This window comes from Cupressus sempervirens, chromosome 10 (assembly GCF_028749045.1).
Source record: "Cupressus sempervirens isolate cs-2001-9-10 chromosome 10, ASM2874904v1, whole genome shotgun sequence".
Taxonomy (NCBI): domain Eukaryota; kingdom Viridiplantae; phylum Streptophyta; class Pinopsida; order Cupressales; family Cupressaceae; genus Cupressus; species Cupressus sempervirens.
The window spans coordinates 68,423,737-68,447,833 of NC_143127.1; the positions used below are offsets into that span (position 1 = coordinate 68,423,737).

General features: G+C 30.8%; 1 protein-coding gene across 1 annotated transcript; it reads left to right on the plus strand.

The window, feature by feature from the left end:
• Positions 1-17,629: 17,629 nt before the first annotated feature.
• On the plus strand, positions 17,630-23,482 carry LOC149532615 (cationic amino acid transporter 6, chloroplastic-like). The gene is made up of 5 exons (XM_089803573.1): positions 17,630-18,552; positions 19,851-20,073; positions 20,956-21,286; positions 22,480-22,711; positions 22,823-23,482. The coding sequence occupies exons 1-5, from the start codon at positions 18,147-18,149 to the stop codon at positions 23,410-23,412; spliced, it is 1,782 nt and encodes a 593-aa protein (XP_089659699.1). The 5' UTR covers positions 17,630-18,146; the 3' UTR covers positions 23,413-23,482.
• Positions 23,483-24,097: the final 615 nt, after the last annotated feature.

The window sequence follows — 24,097 nt, forward strand, 5'->3', positions numbered from 1 at the left end:
GTGGCTTCACATGTCTTCATGTTTGTGTCTCAAGACCTTAGCCACACTGATATACGCAAGAGATCAATGTTCGGTGGTTTTACGTTTATTCTATATCCTCACTAGACTAGTACCTTCGTCACACTGATATACACATAAGAACTGTGTTCTGTAGTTTTAAGTTTATACTAGTTATATCCTCAGTAGACTAGTATACTCACATATTTTGTACCTACTGGTCTAATCACACTCTCTTTGATATTCTATATTGAATCTATCTGCCACTCTCTCCATGCTTAAGTGCAAAATCTTTCAGTTAGGGATTTTTCACCCACAAATCACAAAATTCAAAGTAGGAGCTCAAGTATCCACAAGAATGATGACAAAGCTGGCGGACCATACTGTTTTATTGTATTTGTCAGTCAGCGATAGATGATCCCGTCTAAACGGACTCCGTGGGGTGAAAACCTAAAAAGCTTTGTCCCTCCATAAAAGGAAAACTAGGAACGTAATAATTCTATAATTCTCTCCTGTACTAAACTCCGTTGGAAGCATTTGTGTGGATTTGGATGTTCAGGTCATTTTTGGGTCCCATATCTTATAAATTTCCCTGAATCCAAAGAGAAAAAACCCGTCCCAAACAATCTCAAAGATTTGGTTATCACGTCATAAGAATGAAAACTCGGTACTCTCTCAATGCTACATGTAAGGTGGATATCTTGGATTCAAGAAAGGAGGTGACAAAGTGCATAAAGTTATTTGTTTGTGGGTTAAAATCAAAGTGCACTTACTCATAAAAACACAAATACATTCCTATCGCCATTATGAGTGGTGGGTTCTTTTGTGATAATAGCATCATCATCATCTCTCCATTCTTGGATTCTTCCAGATTATGTACGAATAGAGAGGAGTGTTAATAAAGCGTGAGTGAAATGTGTTTGGTCCGGTCGCATAAAACATGTCATCTATTGGTTAAAACAAAAGAAGCAGATCTTGCTAGAATTTCCTTTATTGATTTTGGGTACAGGAAGCCTCTCCCACTACAGACCATGAATTCCAAATATAAGTTGGCCTGCGGACACGGGGTCTATGATTAGATTCATAACGAGAGTTGCTGCACTGTGACTTTCATCTTGTTTTTGCCAAGTTTTAGAGAAAATAATAATAATGAATTCCGTTGCCACCAGTCAAAGCTTGTGATAAGTTTCACAGTTCTTATCATTGTGGGTTTCTTTTTCAAGTTCTTATCCATTGCATTTGGATGAGGACCAAAGTTTATCATTCACTCTCTAATGAATATACATAACATATTTGGAAAACTTCTCTTTCCATCTATATAAAATAAATAGGAAATAAATTTTTTATTCTTTTTATGCGAAAGAAGCTACAATAAAAACATCTATTTCTTGGAAATCAAGGAGAGTGGTCATATTTCTTTTCACAAATTTTTATTATAATTTCTTTTATAGATTTCTCTAAAATGATATTAAAAAGCATCAATTTTGAAGAGTTTAATGCATATCTATCAATATATTTAAGATGTTTATACAATATTTATATGTATTTCTTATTAATATTTATCTTACACTATTACTAAAAAATGAGATAAAACCATAACTACAACAAAGTTATGAGGGCATACAATTATATAAAAAAGATTAAATAATATCATTATTAAATTTAGTAATTTGTATATTCCAACATCAAGTATGAGAATAAAAGATATGTGTTGGAAGGTCCTTCGTTTTATGAACAATGGTCGAACGAATATCACTATCCACATCAACTAGAATAGAAGAGACGATATAGGAGATATTTTTAAGGCACTTAAGGAGAGGAATTTTTTTTTTTGCTATATAACAACTAATTATATTATTGGGCTTAACTTTAAAAAATATATTCCCTCCTCAAATCAATCAAGGAGGGAGTTGTCTATTATTTTAGTATGAAAATTGACCTTTATAAACTACCAAAATTGCTTGATAAATGAATAGTCGTGGAATGTAAAATATCACCATATTTTAATTTTATCTTTGTTGGATAATAGAAAAAAAAAAAGAGATGGTTATTTTTTTGTAGATGTAGTCTATTTTTTATGAACCATGTTAAATATTTATGTTATTTCGAATTGTTAGTTTCATCTCTTTTATTTTATTTTGAATATATAGTATTATTTATTGTTTGGATCCAGCTAAATCTAGGTATTTCATATTATAACTAGGTTAGAGTAGCCCAAGCACCTGTATTGCAGCTTGAGGGGAGTGTTGGAAATAAGTCACACTCATACTAATGATGTATTGTAAGAGAAGAGCTAATAACTCATTTGATAGAGCACTATAATTTAGTTGGATGAGTTGTAAAGTTCTTATGTTTTTTTTATGTTTAAGTTAAACTCTACAACATTCTTTTTTTTTTATGATAGTTGTAACTAGGAATTTTCCCTCTTTGCTTTTAGGGAGAATAGATTTTTTAAATGCTAGTTGATGTTGTTAGATAGTAATATGGACAGTGTAGATTTTAAGGATAGAATTGATTGTCTATTTTTTATTAAATTTTTCTATGTGATGGTGTTGGTTTCCTATGACTATAATGGCCTAAAGTTATACATGTTCTCTATTGTCTTCTATTATGTAGTTGTTGTAATATGGGTGCAGTGTCTTCTCCTTGTCATCTTAATCAAATAATCATAATAAATGATCCTAAGTTCCAACCCTAGTCACACACCTATAGGAGATATTAATCCACAATCTATATTCATGACCACTCTTTGATCATATAGATAAATTCCTTAGTTTTTATATTTACATTTCCTAAAAAATATATCAAGTATGTTTAAATTAAGTTTCCATTAATCGAGTATGTGTATTAAGTTTTCACTACCCAACTTATTTAGTTAATCTTTATATGTGTACTAAACTTATTAAAATTACTTCAAGAAATAAGATAAAATGAATAATTAGTCTACAATATTAATAATATTAAATACTTTACTAATTATTTTAATAATTAAATAGTTTTGCATGTATGTCTAAATATCATGGAGAGGGTATTCCTTGAATGAGGTAAAAATAAATGTTTAATTGTATTTTTTTGATAACATAGAATATGCATTATAAAGTGTAATTGAATAGGTTGGAGTACTCATAATTGAGTATTTAGATCTAAAAGTAAAATCTAGTGAAAGGGAATATATGATGGTTGTGATCATATATAAAACTACAAGAACACATATATAGACAATTAGTTATATATTTATGCATTTTACTTTATGTATGTTTTATGTCTATCATTTTACTTCTTTTACAGTCTCTATATCAATTCACTTTCTTAGTTTTCTATTCTTTTCTTATTCTCTTTTTAGTTTTGTCTTTATTTATGGTCTTCTTGGTGTCTGTGCCCCTCCTTTCCCCTCCTTTTAGGATTGCTTGAGGTCTCTTGGTCTGCATTCTTCCTATTTTGGCATTCTCTCATCCTGATGATGGATCATGTAGTGTGATCTGAAATGTTGATGCTAAAATAACTCACACAATCTAATCTAGAAACATTACTCTCAATACAAGAACATGCCTAATAGTTATGTAAATATTATAAGATAGTGTGTAATAGTAGTTATGATAGGTAGTGGCTATGCAACCACAAAAATAGATAGCATACCAAGGTGTACTTTTCTCAAAACAAAAAACTAAGTCTAATAGTACCCTCTCGATATGTTGTGTATTTTTGTGGTTACATAGTTATTGTCATTATGATAAGGCATAAGATCATCTTTGACTACTATGACCGTTATGATAGGTTATAAGAAACTCATCATGAGATGGGAGATAGATACTATTGGTTGAGTTTGCCTCATATATGTGAGATAAATTTTGATGTGGAGGGAATTTATTGTGCCTGAATTAATTTCATTTATTTAGAACTTGGATCTTCAATAAAATTTGTGACATATTATAAAGGAGTGTGTGTGTGTATATATATATGTATATATATATATATTCCTTTATATTGAGGCCTTGAAATATTGGTTAATAAGATTTTTATATTAATATAATAATACTAGATTGAAGGGTAATCTATACCAATATATTCTTTGTTTGAGATCAGTACATTTGTGTACTCTTTTAGTTAAGGAAGTTCTACCTAGAAAGGTTTTCCTCGCATATATTTGTGTTATCACATGATTAATATATATATTTTCTTTTATACCATCATTTTTATTTTCATTCATAATATTATGTCGTCATTAGTAATTTCTAACAATTGAGTATCAATTCTATTTACTATATTTTCACTCAAATTAGGACTAAATTAGCCTAGCTAAAATTTAAAGAAGTTGTTTTTCCTTGACACTAAGAAAAATGATTTATAAATAAAATATTATCAATTTTAAAATTTAATAAAACTTCAATATATAGTAGGCATGAGTTTTTCAAGGCCCATAATGGCATGTTTAGAGCTTCTAGACATATTATATACATTTTGTCAATCAATGTTTAGATTGCACTAGGTAGTCCATTGTTAGGAGGTAGACAAACCTTGATGTTTGATTGCTAAATACAATTTGAAATGTTGATTCACAAAATTTGAAAACTTTGTCTAGAAGCTATATACATCACAATGATATATGTTGATCTATTTTAAATTGAACTTTACTTTATAAAATTAAAATAATTATTTTCGATATAAATGACTCACTTTTATTCTCCAATACAAAGCTTGTCATATTTAACACTACATAAATCCATGCCAATCTAAGTTGATTTTTTTAAGACATAATAATAATTACAAGTAATCGTTAATTAATGTATTTTTTACATTAAGGAGAAGAATGTCGTAGAGAAAGGTAGGTAATGGTATGTCATTAGTTTTCTTCAACCTAGAAGCCAAGTGCTTCCAAGTCCAAAGTAGATATTCCATAGCACCCAAACTTCAACATAGGGACTATATCATTTTCAAAAATATTTTTATATATTTTAATGATCTAATTTTGGCATTATAAACTCCTATTGAATCATCATTGCACACACAAAAGCATGCAATTGCTAGTATATTTTTGAATAGGATAAAAGCATGCAATTTACTATTTTTCGTCTATGTTTTCCTTACTATGTATGGATTCAATAAATGCATAATTATAGAAAAAAATATTGACATCCTAATTGCCCCTAAAGCTTTATTTTATATTGTGTCTTTTATGTTTGTAAGACTTGGATTTCTAATCCTTGTAAAACCATTTTTCCTCTAATAAAATACTCACCATGATACTTTTAAAGAGAAAAAAGTAAAGAGACCATAATACATATAGCTCACATTTGATAACATGACTTGGATTATAAGAGCACAAAAATTATATTAATGTTAAATCTTCTTAAATAGTACCAATTTAATAGGTGTAAATTTATCATGAAATGTTGAATAAAACTGTTTGTTTTAAGTTCTCCATTTATGAATAAATATACATGCATGCTTAAATTTAAGCTTTTAAGAACAATGTATTATTTAAAATTCATCATGAATTCAATCTAAGAGTTCATTAAATTTTAATAAATGAAATTATCAATACAAATCTAACTCTTTAACTTGAATTACATGAAAGTGTTACATGTTTTGAATTTGTTTTAAGTTCTCCATTTATGAATAAATATACATGCATGCTTAAATTTAAGCTTTTAAGAACAATGTATTATTTAAAATTCATCATGAATTCAATCTAAGAGTTCATTAAATTTTAATAAATGAAATTATCAATACAAATCTAACTCTTTAACTTGAATTACATGAAAGTGTTACATGTTTTGAATTTTGAGAGCAGAATTAGTTAACTATAAGTTTTTATTGTGATTTATGTATATAACTTTTTTGACAATTACAGTTTATTTTTTACATAAATTAGTTTAATAGGTACACTAACATTTATATTTTTTTTCTATGTTGATAACTTGAAACTTAATTCATTTTCTAATTTGCTCTACAAAGAAAACATTTCAAGTGATCTATATCTAGTGTGAACAAAATTATTGTATTTCCTTGAAATGAGATCTTAATGTTTTTTTCTTCTTTTTATAATTTTAAACTCACTAGTATATTTTCTTGAAAATAGAGTCAACTTCATATTTGTGTATCAATGACCTAATCTTAATTTAAAACTTCATACAAATTTTGTAGAAAATAATAGACCCTCAAATAATGAGGTTGAGTCCCCCCTTACCAATTAGATTTGACTCCTTAATCTAGAACATGTCATTAACTTTGACAATAATACACTATAAAAAGTTTGGTCTAATAAGTTAGACATAATCATATAAACACCTAGAAATTAAGATAAAAGAAAAAAAAAATGGAATCTTCAAACCATGAAGGAAAAAAATTAAGAACTAAATATATTAGAAAGACTTAAATGTACTAAATAAAAAGAGCAACTTTAGGCTTAATAAAGAATGAATAAATATTTGGAAATTTAAAATTTTAAGAGAATGATATTTACTATACATTTTTTAGGCTAGAAGAAGTTATGGAGTTTAGCTTGTTCTTTATTGTTATTAGCTTGTGTATTTAAATATTATTATAATCAAAATATTAAAAAGTGCATATTAAAATAATAGTCTTAGAATTGATTTTTTTGATGAATATTTTCTTTTATATTAAATTATAATATAAAGTACATAGTCACAAAAGGGTCATAGGATACAAGAACACTCTACAAGAGTTCAAATAGGCCAAGTCCAAAAGCCAACAACTAGATCAACTATTCATCAAGAAAATCAAGTGCCAAGCCTTGAGGAATCTTCTTCAAGTAGCCAAAGCAGTGTTAGCTGAGGAGGGAGGAACTTGATCATGTCCTTTTTTCCCAACACATCAATGGGGTTACAAGTTAAGTCTGGAAGAGACCAATAATCATCTATTTTTTTATTTTCTTTTCCTTCCTTATTGGAGGGGGAATTGGATAAAAGTACAAAGATGTGTCACCTTTTAGGTTGACTTACCACAATGACTAAATTTGAGTATTTCTATCCAAAAATATATTTTTTCAAACATATGTTCTAGATAAACTCATTCTACCTAAGTTCTATATTCTCTAATACTTTTCCAATTAGAAATTCCAATTAAATGCATGTTTTATACTAGCTTGTGTCCAATTACTAAAGAAATAAAATTATTTCAGAAAACTAACATTTCAATATCTCTTACTATTTTTTATGAATCTTTTTAATAAGATATAAACACCATTTTATAGAGCTCAAAGTCAAGAATATTATCATAGAGAGTTTATAGTGTTTTAATTAGATATAGTACATCATAATTAAAAAATTGTACAAACATGTATTTTAACACTAAAAAAGATGTCAATTTTAAGAAAAAAAAATATTAAATCATATAATTTTTTGAAAAAAATTATATGACATTTTGGAGGGAAGAGTCATCTTCCAAAATGTATAATTTTCTTATGGTTAGATTAAGATTATTTTTAAAAATGTGGTGTGAGATGAAAACTATTTGTTTTAGGTGAGTTGAAATTCAAATCATTATAAAAGAGAAAATGTAAGTCTAAAGCCAATTTTTGTTTTTTATTGTTCTAGCTATATATATTATCTATAACATAGTCTGAGATCAAAGGAAACTAAGTTTATTTCTATATAGTTTTGTGGTGTGAACTAGACCCCTAATTTTTGACATTTTTCAACAACTAAAAATTTATCTATAAAAATTAGGAAAAATATATCAATTCTTATTCCAAATAATTATTCAAATTTATAATCCTAAATCTCATCTATTCTACATATTTCATTAGTTTACTTCATTCTCAAATTCTAAATAACAATACCAATTTTATGTCATTGAAGGTGAATAGTTATACTTTTGTTAGCCTTTTCCTTTACAAAACGGTGACACGGGTTTGTTCTTTTACCTAATTACAAGAGCCAACTAGGGGAACCACTTGGAAGTTCAGTGGACCAAGAGAAATCTATACCGATATATGGCCAACCAAAACCTCCAAGCATAGAAAAAGAAGGGCAAGCAATAAGTCATCTAGAAGCCAAGCCACAATATGGTGGAGAAACTGAGTGGTACCTCTATAAATCTCCTCCACCTCCAGAAGAGTGGTGAGAGGCCTACGAGTGTGGTTTTTGAGAGTGGTAGTAGAGGAACTACATCTATGGTAGCCTCCATTGGGAAAAGTTTGATTACTAAAAATAGAGACATTCGGTGGGTAAGTGCACCAAGATGGTGTACAAAAAGGGGGGTATGAGTGGACACCTTTTTTTTTCTAAAATTAGGTAAAGCTGAACTTGGACAATACGTTTGAGGATCATCCACTCAAAGTGATAAAATGTGTAAAACATATAAATTGTAACACTTTGAATCTACTCTCTAAACTACTAGATCATTTTACAAAATGGATAATATTAGGTAGGTCAACCCTACACACATGAAATATAGTTCCTAATTATTTTAGAAAACATAACATAGCTAGTTTTGTGTGCAACACAAAAGACATAGTTATATTTAGTATTTTATAAATTCCTTTGGTAGGATAATAGTTAAGAGTGATATCTAGAAGTTTTGTATTTTTTTTAATTTTATGATGAATTATTTAATTTAGTACATCCTAAAATCTTGGTACATGTTTGTGTGCTGAGCATAACTTGCATCAAAATAATCAAAAATAGAAACTTTGTTTTAAATGTGTATAGAATCAAGTGTAGAACAATAATATGTAATTTATATTGAATTTGGTTAACTATATCAAGAGTTATTTAGAAAAAGGTAGACATGTGTCTATGAGGACTATCAAGAGATTGGTAAAACTAATTAAAGTTTACAATATTAATATTGTCCAAAAATATACAAAACTATATGGTTAGAAAGCTAAGAAGACATGTAAGATTATAGTTGTGATTTTAGAGATACTCACTTCACCATTAGAAAAGCTGGTGAAGGAAAAGATGAGAATTCATCTGAGAAGATTAAAAAATGTCTAAAGGAAAAAATAATGCAGGGAAAGTAGTCCCCCAAGCCTTTGGATCTTTTTCATAGGATATTACCAAGCCATAACCTAATCAGGTTTCTAGGATTCAAATAACCTGATTGGGTTATGAAAATTAAAAATTGCATTCAAAACCCAATTAGGTTTTGAAGAAGTAAAAATTTAAATGTTCAAAACTCGATCAGGTTTTGAAGAACTATAGGCTTTTGTCCAGAGGCCATAACTTTCATATGTGAAGTCTGATTGACTCAATTCAAAATGAGTTAGTAAGCTATTGAAGAGATCTACAACATGATGTAGATAGAAAAGAATCCTATGACATCCAAATTATTTTTTCCATCAATTTGAATTAAGCACACAGTCTAAACTAGGTAGTCATTATTTCCAAAATATGCAACCAATAGGTAAAAACAAACACTAACATATTTTTAACTCTCTCTCTCTCTCTCTCTCTCTCTCTCTCTCTCTCTCTCTCTCTCTCTCTCTCTATCTATCTATCTATCTCTCTATCTCTCTCTCTCTCTCTCACTAAAATACATGCACATACTCAATAATTCACTAGCTCCTAATATATCTCTCTTACTAACTTCTAGCCTCTTAGATTCTCTCACTAACTCCTAACCCCTCTCTCTCTCTCTCTCTCTCTCTCTCTCTCTCTCTCTCTCTCTCACACACACACACACACACACACACTCCTAGGTTTTATCTCTTACTAACATCTAATCTCTCACATTATCTCATGAACTAATAACTCTTTCTATCTTTCTAAATAAGAGACAGATAGAGAGAGGATTAGGAGTTAGTAGGATAATTAGAGAGGTTAATAATTAGTAAGAGATAGTGAGAGAGAAATATAGAAATGTAATGAGTATGTGGGTGTATAGAAGGGAGAGAGAGAGAGAGAGAGAGAGAGAGAGAGAGAGAGGGTGTGTGTGTTTAGGGGTTAGTCAGAGAGGGGAGTAGGGGTTAGTTATCAAGACTTGGTGTGACAATGAGAGATGTTAAGAGTTAGTAAGAGAGAGTGATATTAGGAGTTAGTGAGTGAATGAATAAGTGAGTTTCTGTGGTTGTGTGATAGAGAGGGGGATTGAGAGAGAGAGTAGTGCCTATCCCTAGTTTTCTTTTTGTTATATTATTGAATTCTTTTAGGCTAGTTTTCATGGTTACATGATTTAATTTAGTCATACTTGGTTACCTGATTGGGTTGATACTATTTACATAATTGGATTATATATTTGACAAACTACTTTATACTCAAATATTTTATGTGTTCATGGTTATTCTTTTGATGATGATGCTTTGTATACTTCACATAGTGATTTCAGCTGCTTTCATGATAACAATTATATAGATGGTTTATATATGATTTTATGGTTATTGACCCCATGCTTGCATGTGCATGGTTTACATGTATGTTTTACTTTATGTTTGATGAATTAGATGTGGTTAAGGGAGATAGTTGTAGTCACCTGCTAGTCGGGATCTAAATGATGTACCACTCCTCACCATTTTCTATTTAGTTTATATATACATACATACATACATACATATATGTACATGTTCAGCTTCTATGCAGATTGTAGGTACTAGACATTGACTTCCCTGAATTGCCAAGATGAGCATGCCCTATCATAGTATCTCAATGGTAAAAGAGGGGAGATAGTTCTCAAGTCCAAATTTGAAACCCAAGCCTAATTTTCCTAGAATAAAGGAAAAGTACTTGAGTTCTTCACCTTTCTAAATTCATCAAAATGACATGAATTCAAGATTTTAACCTTTGAGTTTGATTTGTACTTTGTCTTTTTAGTCGAGTTCTATCTTTTTGAGTTTTTGGGTATGTTGTGATTTTCAAGTATAATTAAATCAACCAAAGAGATTATTAAATTATTTAATTAAACAAAAAAATATAAAGAAAAATCAATTTTATTATATTTGATTTATTGAGAAATAAATTAAATGGAAGAAATAAATTCAAAGATTTAATTAAAATATTAAATTTAGCACAATTATATATTTTTAATTTAATAATAATAAATGTAGAAGTTGCATTTAAATAAAGAACTTTAAATATTAATATTAGTTAAATTAATAAATATTTTTTTTAAAAATGTATTTCTTATTAAAAAAGGAAGTGAGAATAATTTAAATAAAGTTTATTCTAATTAAGGGCAAAAAAATACACAAGGGAATTAAATAAATTAAAATAAAAAGCCTTTGCATGTTTGAAAATTGAAAACCCTAGGTCTAGAGTTAAACTCTTTATTAAGAGATTTGAGTTCATTACTACACACATAGGTATTAGGGAGCAAAACTTGAAATTGGAGCAAAAGAATTGTTGAAAGTTTTAAGGGGTTTGGATTTGCATGCATTCATAGGTTGTCTCATATTTTAGCTATTTTTTAAGGTAGGGTTTCAAAACCCATTGTACAATTTTATTGAAAGATCTGCCTACTTTGTGTCTTCCTAAGTTCTTGCATAATGCTTATTAATTTATTGTATTAATTTTTGAATAAATGATTATGCTGTAGATTTTGAAAAGGAAAACTTATTAATCAAGAAAATGTGACTAAGAAAAACTGTAGAAATATTTAAAAATTTATTATGAGTGTATTCTTTTAAAACCCTTTCTAATATAGAGAAATTTTGATTATAGAAAATTGGAAGAAAACAACAAATTGAAAAGCTAGGGTTTGAACTTAAAAAAATTGTAATGTGATTATCATGAATTTCATAAATAAAGATAAACATTATTCTTATATCTAAAATAATTTAATTACAAAATTTATTGGAAAAGCAAAAGATTAATTAAGAGAAAATTATGTTGTAGCTAAACTTATACATGCATGTGAAAACAAATGTACTAAATATAGAAAACTATGTATATTATGGTTGCATGATTTGAGAGATCAAAGGCATGTGAAAATACTAATTGAATGTTTATTTTTATTTTATAAAAATATAGTATAATTTTTAGATTTATTTTTTTAAAAAATAAATTTTTTTTACGATTAATTATTAATTTCAAAAATTTAAAAATAAAAATGATTAACAAAGTATTAATTTAAAAAATTATTTATTTATTTTTTAAATTAAATAAATAAATACTACATATTTTCTTATAAATGAGTTTTTAATATTAATTCTTTTATAAGGAACTCCCAGTGGATTATAACTTGCTATATATTTATTAATGCAAGTGGAGTTATAAGTTCATAAATATATATTTGTAACATAGCTATATTTTAAGAAGAGTTATAGTTGAGTTAACTTAATAATCATCTAGTTATGAATATTTAAATATTATGAGATAAATTATAAATAGTTTAATTATAATTGTAATTTCAAGTTTGAGTTATCTTGAGTTGCATTATGAATTAAAGGAAAAGTAAATATTAATATTAGACTTAAATAGAAGTCAAATTAATATTTTAGAAATGAAATTGATACTAAGATTTAATCTAATAATATAGATTTATGTTATTAATTAAATTATTCATGATTTAAGACTATTTAAATTAATAACATGATATAATTGCATGATTGATAACCTTTATCCAACTGTGAAACATTTATGAAATGAAAACTTGAATTTGACACAAATCAATTTTTATGGAATTATAAATAAAATAAAATGACTAAATAACCACACTTGTTGTAAATGTATGTCTAAGTGTCATGTTTTATCTAGTAGTTTGACTAGTTAGGCATGTTTACCAGAGGCTTGGGAAGTGTTTGTTTTATGATGTTGTTATGTAATGTTGTTTAGTCATGATTATTTCATTCCAAACCATTTTGATTTTTTCTCGTATTTTAATGGTGAGAACCTATTTTGTTATGTATGCTCATGTGTTGTGATTTTTCATGTTATAACCTTTGAGGTTTTCAATTAGTTATCTATTGGTTCTTTCTAGTTGCTTGTATAGGACTAAGGTGAATATTGTGATTTTTTTGGTGTAACCTATGAGGTTTTGATCATTATCTATTAGTGCTTTCCAGTTGCTTGTATAGGATCAAAGTGAATATTGTGATTTTATGAGATATAATTTTATGAGCTTAGGGTAGGTTATCTATGTGTATGTTGGGAAGTGGCTTGCAATGAAGGTCGAAGCCCTAAATAATCTACCTAGGTAACCCATTGTAATTTGTATTAATAAGTGATAAAATTTCATTAATGGAGTTAAAATAAATTAACAAGAGTCAGTGTGTTACCTTGTCCATGCCTCAAGTTCTAGTATAGGCTAGGATGATAGTAGAGAGGATGCTTGGTTGTGATCTTGCCTCATTAGTATGTCTTGTCTATAAGAAAGGATATTGATGTCGCATAGAGTCACTAGGGGGCCAAAGTCTAGAGAGACTCCTAGGGTAACCTTAGAAGTTGACTCATGTGATGACACATGCCCACATGCATATTAGGTTTCCTATGTGTCTTTGTTGCCTTTGGGATTAAATGTTACTTGTGTACTTGATACCTTTGAAATAGATTTCTATTAGGATTCCTTGACCTAGATTCTTTTTATGAATTTTGGATTGTTATCCATTTGGGACTTAGGATTATCTCTTCAGCACAATGGGAGTGGGCCATTTAGGTCCCATGAGGTTGGGTGGTAGTGTTTCTTATACCATTGAGATCTGACAGCTGGATGCCAATGTTGGATGTACCTTATGTAGTTTTTCTATTCTTCTTGTCTTATGATTATGTTCTATGGTCATATTCTAGTATATTGTACTTTGATTATTTGAGATCCTACATGATGTATCTTTTCATGATGTATATTTCTTTTAGCATTTCATACCCTGCAATGTGTGCAGAGGATGAGTATGCATTTTAGTTGTGCCATGTGGCATCTTATGTACTTGTATATTCTTTCATATGATTTCGTACCTATGGTTATTCTAGTAGTACATAAACTTTTCTTACTTATCGGATTTAATCTTAATAAAACTTATGTATGTGATTCAACATTATGAAACCCTTGAGAAATGTAATCGTTATTGTATTTCTTATGTATGTATATGAATTATTGCTTCCACTATGTTATCTCTTATTTGGTTTGATCTTTAACAAAAAGAAATTTAGCAAACTTAGTGACATTATAGGTTAATTTCTCTTTCATTCCCTTGTAGGGCATTAAAGAGAGAGCGAGAGAGGTGAGAAAAAGATCAAATAACTACAACACTCTTACCTACATCTTCACCCCATGTTTGGAAAATAATGACTACCTATTTTAGACAATGATTGATTCTAATGGATGGAAAATAAAATATTTATTTCCTAGTATTATTTGAGTTGAATTATGTTTTAGATATCTTCAATAGCTTTCCAACACATTTGAATAGAGTCAATCAAAGTCTAGGTGTGAAAATTATGGCTTCTAGAGTGGACCCTATTTTTATTTCTTGAAAACTCGATCAAGTTTTGAATAACTTGATCGGGTTTTTTTTTTTTAATGTATTTTGGTCAAGCTTGGTCTCTTTTTCAAATTTCAAATAACCCAATTGGATTATCAACATTTTTGCATTTTTCTGTGTGTGGTATCCACTAAAATGTACACCATCTTGGTGCACACACCCTGGTAGAACTCTAGAAACTATACAAGAGGCATTCTAGCCCAATTCTGCAATACTTCTTGTAAGTGGGCCACCTCATGCACCACTTTATTACCTTGCACCTATATCTACATAATTACATTGTTGCAAATGTTGACAATTGACTATATATAGATATGCAAATATTGTCATTAATGGCAACACATGATGTACATGTTTGTAGTAAACCTTAGAAATAAAGATACTTAGCTTTTTGGTTCTTAGAAATTTGTCTAAGTATGAAAATGGTTTCTATTGTTTTATGTATAACTTGTTTATACAATGATATTCTTGAGAGAGAAGATATATGGAGACAATATACATGTTGATAATGACATGTATAACCTTGGACATCAGTACGGACAATACAAAAAAGGGAAAACTAAGATTTATAGAACAACAAACTAAAAGGTAAAGGAATTATTTTGTTTAAAAAATAATTACTACAATTAGGGATGACATCCTATATATTTACTCTAAGTTGGGAAAGTTTATTTTGGTCCTAGCCAATCTAGTAGCAATTTGTGAAAGGGCATGTTATTTATGTAAAGACATCTTGTGAGATTATTGTGAAGTGATATGCAAAAGTTGTGAATCCAAAGTTTTGTATCATATGCAGAAGCGAATTTTCGATAACCTACCTTTGTGATCTAAGATCAAGCTGAGGTTAGAGATTAGCCGAAGGAAGGTACAGCATCTATACTTCTATATTCAAGGAGCTTTAATTACTTGTTCGAGCATTAAGCTCTTCTTGTAATTGAAAGTGCATGTTCATGCAATTAGCTCCTCTTGCACACGTTGTACCACAAATTGTTAGAAAGCATAGGGTTGTTGTTGCACCAAAAGATTGACCTATTAATGCCTGATACAACCAATAGTTTTATAGAACCACATGAGGTGATTAAGCCATGTTGCAAATCCTACGAGGGATGTTGGCCCACTGCCAACAATCACCCTCCTAGCATCACTTGCCATGGTTTGCAGGATTCGAACTTGTGACCAAGCTTTGATACCAATTATTAGAAAGGATAAGGTTGTTGTTGCACCAAAAGATTGACCTATTAATGCTCGACACAACCAATAGTCTTATAGAACCACATGAGGTAGTTAAACCATGTCGCCAATCCTACGAAGTATGCTAATCCACTACCAACAGTTGGCCTCCCAGCATCACTCATCATGGTTTGCAAGATTCAAACCTATGAGCAAGCTCTGATACCAATTGTTAAAAAAGACAGGGTTGTCATTGCACCAAAAGATCGACCTATTAATGCTCGATACAACCAATAGTCTTATAGAACCACAATAGGCAATTAAGCCATGTCATAAATCCTATGAGGAATGTTGACCCAGTACCAACAACAAACACACACTTTAGTAGAGTATAAAGAAACATTTATATCAAGAAATTTGTGAGTGAATAAATCAACATTTCTATCCTTCCATATGGTGAATAAAATTTCCATCCTAAAAGCATGCCAAATTTACAACAATTTGAGGAGAATCCTCTAATAAAATTGTATGCCAAGAAAAAGGCTCTGGTTTGAATGGCCAAAAAAATATCATTAATCCAATTCCAATGATGTTGAGTATTTTTACAAAACTAGAAGATGTGAAGGAAAATACTTTGGCTGCCTATAGAAAAGGTACATAGGGACATGCACACCCAAATGTTGAAGCCTAGAACCCAAAGGAAAGTTGTGGAAAAGAATACACAAGGCAAATGAGCCCTATAATGGTGAACCACACTGTAAGAATCAAGTTTGAAAGAAGTTAAATAATAACAAAAGGGGGCTGAAATAAGGAGCGACTTCTTATTGTGGAAAATTACACATGGTTCCACAAATTGATTTCTATCCCTCTTATTTTTATCTAAATTTTACATGATCTACAAAAATTATTATTATTATTATTGTTTATACATTCTATTTCTCATGATTCCTATAAAAAAAAGCAACAAAAACTCAAAACAAATTAAGCAATTGTTGAGATCTATTTTAATAGTTATGCATTCTTCCAATTTTATGTGGAGGTACTATTCCAACCTTGTTCCTTATGATATTGGAGAAATGTGGTGAACAATGCTTGAGGCTTGTACACTTTAAAAATCATTTGAACATCACCACCAAATCAAAGACCTATTGACGAATTTTCAACTATTACAAAAACACTCACAAAAACAAAAAATAAATTAATTAATACTTATAAGAAAAACAATTAACTTTATAAAATAATAATTAGACAAACTTAAAAAACAATACCAAAGAAAACCTGGGCATTTTTAAAAAAAACATACTATCCTCCATGGTTGCCAAAAACGTGATGGGGAAGCCCCATTTCACGTTGCAACTTGCGAAACAAACGGGTTTCCCGTCATGCAACGGCCGTTTCTATGTGGAATAAGGTTATAAATTAAAAAATTATTAATAATTTTTGTGCTATTAAAAAATTATTAATAATTTCTGTGCTATGTGAGAATAATGTTATAAATAAAAAATCATTAATATATTTTATAGGGTGCGCAGGGAATGTAACAGGCCTTGAAGTAGTAATTTTAGTTTTGTTAAACTAATTTTAGTGGTTTTAATTTTAGTATTGTTTTAGTTTGTAAATGAAGTAACAGTTTCACATTGAGTGTTATTAATCAAGTTTCTTTTTGAAAGTTTTAAGATTTTATAAAATGTAAAGAATTATTTTAGTAACAATCAACTATTAGTTTTTTTGTGCAATTGAATTAGCAATTTATTAATATTATTTAAGATAGAATTAAAAATTAACATCTAAGAAATAAATTAGTTTGGTTGTATATATATACACACACTTTCTTTTAGGCAACCTTTCAAATTATCATTTCTCGTCACGTTGCGACTTCTCATTTCTGGTAACATAACTATCCTCACAAAGTTGTTGTGGTGGACAACTTTAAAATACTCTCTTAACAAACTTTAGAAAGTTTAATAAATAAGCATGACCGACAACACTAAATTTAGAAGCTTTCTAAAAGCAAGCATTACTTTCCCCACAACCTCAAAATTGTGTGGAAACAAAAACAAATTGTAGCGGCAACGTGCGAATGATACGTACGGTAGGCTAAAAACCTGGCGTCTCGCTGGTTAAATCAGGCAACGGATTTCCAGTAATAATACCCCCATTTCGTTCATCTCATTTCTGAAACTCTTTGCCAAGTGTAGAAGAAAACCAGACGTGAACGATTACGTATTAGGTGAAGCTTCGCCAGAATCAGATGCCAACTTGAAGGCATTTAATACTGCAACCGTAGCCAATATTTATCTGCCATTTATCTTAGGGCAAATAAAAAATCTTTGGGTTCAATCCAAGATCTATTTTGGTTAGTGCTTTGGGGAAACCAAGATCTACCTGGTTAGTGTCAAGATTCTGATATGGTTTAACAATTTCTTGTGTCTTTTATAAATCTAAGGAGTATTTAACAGATCAATCTTTGGTACAAGAGAATTAAAATATAGGGAGTATATAATAGATCGATCTTTGGGACAGCTACAGTCAAAATCTAGAAAGTATATAAAAGATCGATCTTTGATGCAACGACAACCATCACTCTATCTAATTTCTCTTGCGCATGGATAGTGAAGAGAGGGAGAGGGAGACGGGGAGAAGGTCGTCATTTTCAGGGTGGCAGAGCTATTGCAATGCAGTGCGTGAGACACAGAGGAGGCTGGGAGAAAGAATGGGGGCGACGTGGACGGTGGAGGAAGAAATGAGGAGAACGATCGAACGGTCAGGGGCGGAGATGAGGAAGAAGCTGGAGTGGTACGATTTGGTGGGCATGGGAGTCGGAGGAATGTTGGGGGCGGGTGTTTTTGTCACGACGGGCATCGTCGCCCGTCAAAATTCGGGCGCCGCAGTCGTCTTGTCGTACATCGTCGCCGGCGTCTCTGCGTTGCTCTCTGCTTTCTGTTACACTGAATTCGCCGTCGAAATGCCTGTCGCGGGAGGCGCTTTCAGTTATCTCCGCATCACTTTTGGTATTTATTTGCTTTCTAAGACTGGATTCTCGGAGAGATAAACTGTGGCAATTATTTTGCCGGTAAAATATTTTTGTGGGCTTTATGTTTTATATTTTTAATTTTAATGATAGATCATAAAATATAATCTGGAATGTTGTTGATGTTGTTGATGGATAAAAGATGAATCAATTGAAATGTTTGGGGTTCAATAACTGTTCACTCATTATTCACACAGTAGAATAACTATTAATAGTTGATTTTTTTAAGGTTTTTTCAATCATTATTAGTCTATTTACAGGGGACCTTTGGACCATTGTAAGAACATTTGTGCACAAGTAATGATTTGAGGAGCTTTTATTGGTATAATCTCTTGAAAAGAACATTTTTAATGACTAGAATCACAGAAACTTTGGCTTTAAACAATTAGGTCACATAAAGAAAAAGGTTTAAAATTATTACAACTCATATAATTGGCTAGTCCAGTTTTTTTTTTTTTCTAGTTCTTTTATTTTCATAAGGCCCCGTTTGGTTGCTGGAAGATGAGGGCCAAAATCGGGTTATCAGGGGTAAAACCAGGTTTTGCAAAAAAATTTGGTGTTTGGTTGGTTAAAATTATACCTTGGTTCTCAATTTCATTTTCCAATTTTGGTCAAAAATTGGAAGAAGTTTCTTCCAACAAAAAGGTGGAATTCGAAATTAAAACCAGGTTTTGAATTTTATGAGAATTCTTTTAATAATATTGTGGGGTCCACAGTGTATTCATCTTCCGTGTCAACCAAACGGACCATTGGCTTTCCAAACCACAAAACCAAGTTTTCGAAAACCTGATTATAAGATAACTTGGTTATGGCACAAATTTATCTTCCCCAACCAAATGGGGCCTAATAGATTATGTTGTATGATATAGGACTGCTTAAACATCACACACTGAGCTTAAGTTGAAGTTTTTTTCCAAAGTTTAATTCTTCCCTTAGTGTGTGACGTTTAAGAATAACAGCAACATATTAGTGATAAGAAAAAATAAAATCAGTTATAACAAAGTTCACCATTAATATTGAATTTGCTACTTGATCCCTTGTGGAAGACCTCCAGTAAATAAAAAAATTGGCACCTTCAATTAAAAGTTCCAAGTAAGCTACAGCCACTATTAATTTCCTTCTGGCAAAAAAACACTACAGGTAGTGTCCTTTTTTCCAATTAATGGGGTTTTGTTTTGTATGGGTGCCACGAGACAATGGGGTATTAGTTATTGGATATGGTGGACTAAATGAGTTATAATGGTCTGAGATTGGAAATATTGAATGGTGTGAGAGCAGGCGAATTTGCGGGATATTTGGCTGGAGCTAATTTGGTGCTGGAGTACGTGTTGTCTAATGCTGCGGTTGCACGGAGTTTTACCTCGTATTTCTCGAGTGTCTTTGGTGTTAGCGATGGAGATGCTTGGCGAATACGAGCTCAGGGTTTGGCTCTTGGTTACAATATGCTCGACTTTCCTGCCGTGCTTCTGCTTCTGTTGTTGACTCTTTGCATCTGTCGCAGGTCACCACCTCTCCTCCTCTCTTTTTTTTAGGTTACACACTTTTGATAAGATTTATGAATTGATTAGATGGAAATTGGAGATTTCATCATTATGCTACTATCTAATTAAAGATCTCTTATTTCGAAGATAAATTTTCACATGAGAGATTTGATCTTTGATGATAAGATCAACATTGTTATATTTAAATTATGGCATTATGTAATTTCTTTTCTATGATAAATATTTACAATATTTATTTATTAGAATTTGAATCTTGATGATAAGAATAAAATGTTACATTATAACCATCACATCGGATCAATATTCTAACGGGAACATTGTTTCTAACATAAACATTCAACCATAACATTCCAAATGAGTTTGAATTTAGTTTATAAGAACAATGACATCACTTTTAAATGGTCACTCAAAGCCAATATTCATGTAAGGATCTCAACTCTAACATAAATATTCAACAATAAACTGTCACCAATTTTTGATTTTCGATGATACGAACAGATTAAACCATCACGCCACGTGAATGCAGATACCACACACCAATTTGTTTCCTTTATGAATCTTCCATCCAAATAATCAAAACATAATTTTAATTTTAGTATCAATGAGAGTTTTATTTTTAACTTAAAAGACAAGAACAACACTACATTTAAACCATCAGATAATGTCAATATTTGAGAACATGCTCATTTTTGTTTGTAACTTTGATTTGTGACACCCTATTAATCTGAATAAAATAATTTAGATTTCAACATGGAAGAACGAGAAGAGTTCATTGTCATCACACTATATGAATACTCGACAACACAATCAGTTTTCTCTTTTTGACTTTGATTGATGATTCTTAAATCTGAATAAAATGTGTTTTTTTTCTTAATTTTCAGCACGAAGGAGAGCTCTGTTTTGAACATGGCGGCAACTGTGCTCCACCTGCTCATGTTTGCGTTTATAATCGTTGCCGGATTTGCAAATGGGGACGTTCACAACCTGACGAGGCCTTCAGGATTCGCTCCCTACGGTGCGAGGGGAGTTTTTGAAGGAGCTGCCATCGTTTATTTTAGTTATATTGGGTACGATTCTGTTTCAACTCTGGCAGAGGAAATAAAACGCCCGGCCCACAGCCTGCCGATTGGTATTTCGGGCTCTGTTGTCACCGTTTCTCTGCTCTACTGCCTCCTCTCCCTCTCACTCTGCCTCCTCCTTCCTTATGATCAGGTACCCATATCATTCGCTTTCACCATTTTTCCTATTATTTACTTGCTTATGGACATGAGTTTGTAAATTTGGGTATAGATTTGTTCTCATTTATCTAAAATAAAATGTTGTTTTTTATATTAAAGAGCAGTCAAAATGGGCCCTAGTTCGAAAACAACAGCCGAAAGTCATTACCATAAAACTATCCTACCCCTTCTTTAATATCAAAAATTAGAATATAATTTTGTTGATATTGATATTGATATTATTAATAATTTTGAAGTAAAGAATGGTTAATTTAATATTCAATCAAACCAGAGTTTGCAAAATTTTTAGATCAGGTTATGGATATATTCTCTCTTAACTTTTATCAGATTTTAGGAAATGTATCGTTTTGAAATTTTTCAAATTGCATTAGGTTTATGTAAATTTTCTTATGGATATTTCAGTTTACATTCTATGAAATTGAAGAATGATGATCACACATTTTATGGAAGTATATGTAACAAGATTTCAAATATTGTAAAAGAAAATTACTCTCCTTGACTTAAACTTAACAAAAATTCAAAGATATCATTATATAATTTACAAATGTGAAATCTTTAATTATTTGATAAGAAAAAATGTTATAAGAGATTTTAAGATAAATTAGTTCATATGATTGACTATAATTATTTCTTATTCAATTATCTATAGCTTTTTTATCAACATCTTGGATTGCACTCCTTGGATGAAAGAGAATATAGATTTAGTTTTTGTATTAATAGATTATAGAATGTAATCTTAAATATTGATAGAAAAACTAAATCTAATCTAATATCATTAGTACTGTAAATCTATGTTTCTGGATTCAATTGTGTATTTTTTTTAGTGTCAACGTTTTGGATCACTCTATATGATCTGAGTTCAATTGTGTATGTTCTTTTAACATCAACGTTTCAGATCACATAGACCATTGTGTATGTTTTTTGAGGATCAACTTTTCAGAGCATACACCATGGTGGATCAGAGAGAGAAATCCAAAACGAAGATGCTTGAAAACGAATCCAGAAACGTAGATTTACATTTCAAATGGATCCTGAAAATTTGATAAGATTAATCATTAATCCTATAAGAGCTATAGCAAACCCTTAGTTTGAAGTTTAGTGGGTACAACAAATGAATTGTTATGTGAAGAAGTGATTGCATGGACATTGGACAAGTGAGTGTTACAGATAAGTACATCGGCGGCGTTCAGCGAGGCGTTCAAGAAAGCAGTGGGATGGAGATGGGGCTCAAAAGTAGTGGCCGTAGGGGCTGCCTTGGGAATCCTAACGTCGCTTCTGGTGGCCATGCTTGGGCAGGCCAGGTACTTGTGTGTCTTTGGCCGAGCCCATCTAATTCCCTCATGGTTTGCACGAGTTCATCCCACTACTGGCACTCCAATCAATGCAACTCTTTCCTTAGGTAAACAAACGAACAAACAAACAATGCCTCTTCTATGTCCTTATCCATAAAGTCAAGTACCTATTCAGATTAAAGCATGCATGTATTGTTTGTGTGTGTGTGTGTGTGCAGGAGTTTGTACAGCAGCCATTGCCTTGTTCACAGAGCTGACAATTGTACTCAACATGATTTCAATTGGAACTCTTGTTGTATTCTACATTGTGGCCAATGCTCTCATCTACCATAGATATGTTACCAAGGGGGACACGAAGCCATTACCCACAATCATATTTCTACTCCTCTTTTCAACCAGTGCCGCTGGATTTGCACTGTGTTGGCAGCTAGAGAAGCATACATGGTGGGGTTTGCTCACATTTGGCATCCTTTCAGTTCTACTCGTCACTGGTTTCAAAATGAGTGTGCCCATTGTACATCACCCAAAAGAATGGGGAGTTCCACTAATGCCATGGTTTCCTTCAGCTTCCATATTTCTCAATGTCTTCCTCCTAAGCACTCTAGACAAGTGGTCATTTGCTAGATTTGGCCTATGGACTGTATTTCTCATCTTCTTCTATGTCTTCTTCAGTGTGCATGCAACCCACGATGCTGAGGCCTGTTCTAAACAAGACCATGCAACCACCATGCAAGACAATCATAACAAGGACGGGGAAAACTCAACTGGTGGGGATGATCAATGTAATTCAGAGAGTCGACTTGAGTAAGAATGCTTTGCATTTGCCATTGTCAATCACATTTTTAAAAAATAATTCAGATCTAATTCTACACTATCAATTGTTCTCTTATGGGAAAAAACACAATCAATTGTTCTCTTATAAGAAAAAACACAATCAATTATTAATGTTGTTTATTTGGTTAGATTCTAAGTACTTAAATTTGGATTGATTTATTATAAGAAATGTTAGAGCTTAAGCAGATGAAAAAAGTGTGATTTAAAATACTGATATTAAAAATCTTACATAATTCGAGATTGGGACATTAATCTCATAGATTGTGATAATCTATACTATCTATTGTCCTCTTGTATATAAAATGAAATGAGTGCCACAAATTTGTTTGTTTTCTACATAGTGTAGCCTAAACTTAACTCTATTCAGCTGCCGCAATGTAATTTAGAGGCTAGAGTAAAATTAATTTGTATTTATCTACTTCTTGTTTTTCAATTTGATTATCTTATGAAAGAGAATTCAAAGAAATTACAAAAAATTCCCTCTTATGAAGGACATTGATTAATACAATCAAATTTCCATAGTGCATGTGAATATTTACTTGTTAATTCTAAATTTGATTGTGTAAGAAATTATTATCATCAATGTACAAATGATCAGACCCAACTAGATTCAATAGTGTACACTGTTGATTAACATTTAATTTATTTTTTAAATGATC

Bases quoted from the DNA above. Each gene is read 5' to 3' on its own strand.
- LOC149532615 (XM_089803573.1), top strand. From the start codon at position 18,147: ATGGATAGTGAAGAGAGGGAGAGGGAGACGGGGAGAAGGTCGTCATTT. The intron at 18,553-19,850 runs GTATTTATTTGC...GTGTGAGAGCAG, and splicing joins TTATCTCCGCATCACTTTTG to GCGAATTTGCGGGATATTTG. The intron at 22,712-22,822 runs GTAAACAAACGA...GTGTGTGTGCAG, and splicing joins CAATGCAACTCTTTCCTTAG to GAGTTTGTACAGCAGCCATT.